Source organism: Lactuca virosa, chromosome 5 (assembly GCF_052849685.1).
Source record: "Lactuca virosa cultivar CGN04683 chromosome 5, Lactuca_virosa_CGN04683_v6, whole genome shotgun sequence".
NCBI classification, from domain to species: Eukaryota; Viridiplantae; Streptophyta; class Magnoliopsida; order Asterales; family Asteraceae; genus Lactuca; species Lactuca virosa.
The window spans coordinates 338,105,268-338,112,042 of NC_136430.1; the positions used below are offsets into that span (position 1 = coordinate 338,105,268).

At 32.5% G+C, this 6,775-nt stretch overlaps 1 protein-coding gene across 1 annotated transcript; it reads right to left on the reverse strand.

The window, feature by feature from the left end:
* Positions 1–1,809: 1,809 nt before the first annotated feature.
* Positions 1,810–5,464, reverse strand: LOC145115786 (polyadenylate-binding protein-interacting protein 9-like). The gene is made up of 9 exons (XM_079052145.1): positions 4,538–5,464; positions 3,820–3,930; positions 3,693–3,737; positions 3,535–3,607; positions 3,124–3,236; positions 2,924–3,031; positions 2,760–2,828; positions 2,320–2,381; positions 1,810–2,189 (listed from the first exon to the last, which is right to left on the reverse strand). Exons 1-9 carry the CDS (start codon positions 4,949–4,951, stop codon positions 2,129–2,131), a joined length of 1,056 nt encoding a protein of 351 aa, XP_078908271.1. The 5' UTR covers positions 4,952–5,464; the 3' UTR covers positions 1,810–2,128.
* Positions 5,465–6,775: the final 1,311 nt, after the last annotated feature.

Consider the following 6,775-nt stretch of genomic DNA (forward strand, 5'->3'; position numbering starts at 1 on the left):
AACGAGCAGAACCTATGTTTTGGAATCCTTTCATTTACCCAAAATCAATACATATAACATTCTATCAACATATGTTTAAGCCAAATCCAAATCGAACAATAGCAGCAATAGATATAAAATTGAGAATCAGAATTATAAGAATTAAGAGAAGAAAAGATATAGAACCTGATGAATCGGAGGGTACATTAAGTTTGTACATATGGATCAATGGCGTACAACTAATGGAATTTCAAATCGCTAGATACAGCAAAACACTGAATCATGAACGAATCACGAAATCACGATCGAAGATATAAGAGTTACTGGATACAGATGTGAGATACCTGGGGGAAAGCAGAGCTCTTAGCCCAAACACAATCGTCGACACCAATGATGGCTGCGGAGATGAGATGGTGACCAGTACCTTCGATATCACACAGCAAATGATCATCCAGATTGCCACGACATTTTTGAAGGAAAAAACATTGAAACACACTCAATGCTATCGTAATCCATGGTATAAAAATTTAAGAAACAGTTGCAATACCCACAAAGAGAGGATCAAATTTTAATGAAATTTGTTAGGGTTTTGCCTCTTTTTGTTCGAAATCAGTCTTTTCCTCATTGTTTCTGGTTAAAGATGAAGATACAAAGGGGAAGGGAATGAAAGAGAAACAGGAGTTAGGTCTTTCACTTCCTTTTCTAATTTTTTGTTATTTTGCAATCTTGAATTTTGATGAGAGAGAGAGAGAAATTTTTATTTTATTAATTATTAAAATAAATAAATTAGTATTAGATTTAAAAAGAAATGAAAGAAAAATAAAAAATAAATACCATAAGGGTATTATAGTCATTTTAATTTTCGGAAGGACTATTTTCACATACAAACTAATCCAAAAGGACCACGAAGTCAAAAAAAGTCGTGGTTTGGACTAAAACCCCAAAAAAATACATATCACATGGACCATTTTTGCAATTTTGTCTTTTTAATATTATGTAAATTAGTTTTGTATAATTTTTATTAGTTTGTGTTTATTTTAAAATAAAAAATAAGTGGGTTAAATGTTGGGAAAGATAAGATTTTTATATGTTTGGGTTGAAAAAAAGATGGAAAAGAGAGGAGAAAGAAATGTTGATGTAACAGTGGGTTGAAAGAGTTGAGAAGAAATGACTCCTTCATCCCTTAAAGATGATCTACCAAACAACTCTTTTCACAAATTATAAACATCTTTCTTTCGAACTACTATCAAAATTATACTCATACTGATTATTAATTATAGATAAATTTTGGTTAAGCGATTTTTATTTCTGTTTGATAACAACATATGTAGGCTACGTGCCGGTTCTTTTATTTTAATGCAATTCATAAAAAACTAATGAAACAAACTTTGAATAAAAACAATCTCTCTTTCTTATAGTCTTCGTTAATGTGATATTATTTTATAAGATGTTGAAAGTATAAATAAAGATGGCGTGTACTTGCAAATAAGATTAAAGAAACAACATAAACGAAGTTAACATTTTATCAACGATTTTTTAATCACAAACAAAATAAACTAGAAACTTTAAAGTTTAAAATGATTACACAAAACTTAATGCTCCACGTTTTTTTCAACATTTTAATTAAAAAAAATGAATACACTGCATACCTGTCCTGTAATTTCATATATCTGAACATTTTATTTATTTAATAATAATTCTTTCACTAATGCAACATAAATAATCATGCCAAAGTAAATAAATGGCTGCCACGTGGCTTGTGACATTTAACATTTATTTTCTCCGGCAACAACAACCATTCAGTCTAACCAAAATAAATACTAATAAATAAATAAAGAAAGAACCCAACAACGATTTTCCCCCTGAAATATAACATCATTCAGAAAACATCATAAAGAACCAGAAAATATAAGCACCAAAGTCAAAACCAGAAGTCAACCATAACCATTATGAGCATTGAGCTCACAATCGTCGCAAGAAAGAAACACAGACACAAGCAAGTAAAGACAGCACGTTCTCAACTTCAAGCTACTCAACATGAAAAAAATAAAAAATAAAAACAAAAATACAAATAAAATAAAACATCACAAAATCAACGAGAACAAAGGCTCCCTCATGGATGCATTCTTAAGGATGTTTGATTTCAAGTTTAGTTGGTTAGAACTGGGCGAGCAACCCGGGGCCTCACTGGAGTCTTTGAAGGACTCACCCTGTAAAATAAAATAAACAAATAAACAAGGGCAAATTTGTAAAAAAAGTTAGGACTTAATAGGAAAAAACTGTTTTTCCTGACTTTTCTTTATTAAGTCGTTCTTTCTGTGTTATGTATATATAGCTTACCTGATTGGTTGTGCTCCTAAAGGTTGACCACAACAATCAAGCGCCAGAATTGCACTCTCTGCCTGCAATTGTTAGAGCATGGCCAACTGTTATACTGTGTTTGTCATGCATTCAGACTGTGTGGTTGTGACTGATGTCAATGAGATAAAAACTGTGACCGTGACAGATGTCAATGTTATGCTTGACAAAGACAGGTTATACTGTATTTGACATGCAGTAGTGTGTGTGACAGTGACAGTGACAGTGACAGTGACTGTGAATGATGACGATGGGACCACAAATTACAACTTTTTTGCCCCACCGAAAAAGGTGGAACAAGGACTTTACTTTTGATTTTGATTTGTCGTCTGTGCAAAAGACGTGAATACCCTCCTCAACAGAAAGCAGCCCTAAAAAGCTTATGTCCAGTGTAACAAAAGCAGCCTAAATTTTGAACTTACCATCACAAACTCAACAAAAGCAATGCGTGTGGAATGAACATTGTCCCCCAATAGCCTCAAGCGAGAAACCTACACGCAAAAAAATTCAAGAAAATTAAGAACGTATTTTAAAAAATAGCTCGTGAATATAATATAAATAAAAACTCTAAAAGTATTGTTTTAACCTCGCCACATCTTGTTTCAAAGAAATTCTTGACCTCAGTTTGTGAAACCTTCTTGTCGATGTTTGTACAGTAAACTGTCCTTGCACACATCTCTCTTTCATCCTCCGACTAAAATCACAAAAGATAAATAATAAAAAGAAAAGAAAAAGATATATTCAGAATCCAAATTACATATCATTAAAGGAAAAGAGGTCAAATACCCTGGGGAGGAAAGTTGGGTTCACAGGAAGGATGGCGGTTTTTGAGGGCAAAACGGTAATTTGCGAGAAACCGAGCATTGTACCACTAAGATTTAGCGCTAACCTTGCTGAGTCTGCAACACATTGACAATAACATGTAAAGTGGCTTCAATGGGTAATGATGGCTATCTGGATAAAGTGTTTTTTATATAAATATATTTTTTTTCTTTTTGGACTGAATGAACTGTCTGAATCTAAGTAAATGACAATTTTACCATAATGTGTATAGAATGAACTTTTTTCTTTTTTACTTTATCCTCGTTAACAAGTCATTATGTCTGGATAAAGTAAAAAAGAAACAACCATATATAGTTGTTTGGATTAAGTGCTTAACCCATTAAGTCAATTAAGTAAAAAAGAACTGTGTCTTACTCTCATCACCAAACTCAACGAATGCAAACCGGAGACGTGAATGTGGATCTCCACAAACGCGACAATCCAAAACCTTCATATAACCATTTTTAGTTATTATTATATAACAGAAAATGATTGTGTGAATAATGAAAATATGGAAGTGTAAAAAGACTTACATGCCCATAGCCGCTAAACAAACCAGCAAGTTGCTCTTCTGTCACCTATTTAAGAAAACGTAGTCTAAGGACGAAATGGTAAAATGACACAAAATATAAATGGTAAGTTAACATGTGTTTTACTCACATTGTGATCGATGTCTGAGACATATACAGTTCTCTTGATGCTATCTTCTCTTTGAGCTCTAAAAGATCTTCCATTAGACAATCGTCTAGTGTTGTTGTAGTTGTTTCTCCTCTGGTATTTAAAAATGAAAAATGAAAATATTAATCTTTTAAACTCAAAATAGATTCATTTTACATGGATGGTAATCAAAGATGACACATTATATGCAAAATTTCTACACTATTATCTTCATCTCGCTACCAAAAAGATGACATAAATTAAGACATTTTCTTGTTTCAAGGTCTATGGATATGAATAATGCAACTCCATTTTTTTTTCAGAATGCAAAGAAGCTTTTTTATAGTATTAATCATCATGATAACATCAAGAAATGAACAGAACAACATGTAATTGTTGCAAAACATGATAAATGCAGAATATTCATAGGAAAAAAAAATGAATTTTTGGTGGAAATTGGGACATATCTGATTGATAAAGGTGCACAAATTCATAGCAAACCTTTAGAAACTTCAATTTTAGTAGGCTTATGACACAAATTCAGGAGATGAGAGGAATCCATAAAAGAAACACAAAGTTCAAAGAAGAAACAATTGAATCTGGTGACAAATTTTATAAACGAAGAGAAAAAAAACCCTTCAATTAAGATTTCAAAGGATCGAATTTGAAGTAAAAAACATAAATTGGAAGAAGATAAAATTCAGATGCTAAAAGATTATACCCTTCGGTTATTGGGGTACCCTTCAATCCCATTTTCGGGATAATTCTTGTAATAAGCAGGTTGCACGAAGTAATTGAGGGCAAACTCAGGTTGATCACGATTGCGATCAATCGGAGAGTAAGAAGAAGGAAAGAATTCCTTAGCCATGGGATTCAACTTCAAATTGGACAACATATCAACAAAATCTTGCATTTTCATTTCTGATTTCGAATCAGAATCAGACCCTTTTTTGGAGTCGACATGGTTGATGATTGAACCATTATCATCATAGGAATTGACGGAATTATCACTCTCACTATCGACACTCTTGACGATAGAATCCTTGGGTTTTGGTGGAGATTGATGACCATCAGGAGAAGCAGACACTGCTGTTGATGCTGGTGATTCAACAGAAATTTCAGGACCAGCAGCCATGAATTCCGAGAAGAAAAAAATCAAAATTTTATCAACAAAACTGTATCAAAACCAAAAACCCCACCTCTCAAAAACCCAGAAAAAGAAAAGGAATAAATATTTACGAAAAAACAAATTGCTGATAAACGAAGCAAGCAGTCTGTGTTCTTTATGGAAACGATCAAGAAAAAAAGGTTTTAATTTTTTTTTCTTTCTTTCAGATTTGCGTCATATATGGAGGTCGTATAATTATCTAACAAGAATTGATTCTCTCTTTCTCTCTCTTTATCTTTATATAGGCATGGACAAAACCCATAAAGATAGACCCATTTACAAAAACCAAAATCGAAAAGGAAAGGGAAAGAAATGAAGATCGAATTGCTAAAAAAGAGAGGGTTTTTGAGCAATTTGATCACAAGATTGTGGTGGGTTTCTACGAGAGAAACAGGTGGCTTTGTGTTTGGCTTTTCCTCACCTTCTCTTTTTGTTTTCTTTTACAAAGAGAAGCGGTGGATGGGTTCATGAAATTATAGAAAAAAGAAAAATATTTACTTTTAAAGAGAGCATTTAAGTGAGGTGCGTTAAATTGGGGATGGTAGGACAACAAAGATGACTTAAGCTTTGAATTTTTGTTATTTTCTGCAACAATGGATATGTCAATTACAACTGTTTCTCTTTTGTTTGTTATGATTTCTTGAATCTAAAAAAACAGTAATTGATCCGGATGAAAGTACTATTCCATTGATTTTTTAAATTGGGTTCTTGGTTCTTCTTGTTGGATAAAATTGTAAATAATTTTCTTGGTTTGCTGGAATGGCAGCCAGCAAGTAGTAATGGTGTGTGAGTGGTCCTTAGCATTGAAAGCATTATGAGAAATGGGGGATCAATTTGGGAAAAAAGGTACCACATGGGAAAGCAAAAGGATTCACCTTTCAATTGTTTTGAGCTTTGAAAGAGAGAGTTTGGTGGAGGATGATGATGATGCTTCGTTTTTTGGTGGTCACATGTTTTGATGCCAACTTCTAGGGCTTGGTTTGTGTTTCCATAACCAATGTAGGAATTTAGTTACGATTTTCCATTCGATAATGAATTAAAAGGTTCACTAGGAATAAAACGCAAAACGTGAACATCTTGATCTTATTTTAATTTCTCAAAAACTACTTTATTAGTTTAAAGATCTAAAAATATGCTTTATATAAAGTTATGTCTTTTAACATTCAAAAGATTTTATTAAAACATATCAAAAGCCAGAATATTAGTAGTAAGGGAGTGTTTGTCTAGGCTTTTTAAAACAACTTATTAGGTTCCACACCACTATAAGTTAAAAAAGTGTTTGGATGAAAATAACTTATTTCGGTGGGGAACCTCTAATAAGTCATTTTTTCATAAGTTACCATACACTTACTTATTAACTTATAAGCTAATAAGCTAATAAGTTGTAAGCTAATACGCAATAAGTTTTTTTGCTAAACACCCCCTAAATATACGTAAACGAAATAACAAAAATATGGTTTTGTAATCATCCAACTCTACTAACGTTCACATTAGAACTTCTATTAAACATCCAAAGATATAATTGTGTGACAATCTTATCAAATATGTCACTTTTTCTAGGCATTTTAGTGCTAGAAATTAAGATTTTGGGAACTATGAAGTCCAAACCATAGTAAAAATAATTGCATTTAAACACTTCCTTGTATATTGTGTAACAACGTATGATCTGTCCAAGTAAGGTATTCTCTAACCGTTTGTTAAGTCGGGATATCAAGTCCCTATCAACTACTGATCCTACTCCCAATGGAGATATCCATCGAGCAAGAAATAAATACATTATCATTTGTCTCC

What these genes read in the sequence shown, in the direction of transcription:
- LOC145115786 (XM_079052145.1), bottom strand. Translation starts at nt 4,951, where the DNA reads ATGGCTGCTGGTCCTGAAATTTCTGTTGAATCACCAGCATCAACAGCA. An exon ending in TCTCAGACATCGATCACAAT is followed by an intron (nt 3,738 to 3,819) that starts GTGAGTAAAACA and finishes TTTCTTAAATAG; the next exon opens with GTGACAGAAGAGCAACTTGC. An exon ending in TGTTTAGCGGCTATGGGCAT is followed by an intron (nt 3,608 to 3,692) that starts GTAAGTCTTTTT and finishes GGTTATATGAAG; the next exon opens with GTTTTGGATTGTCGCGTTTG.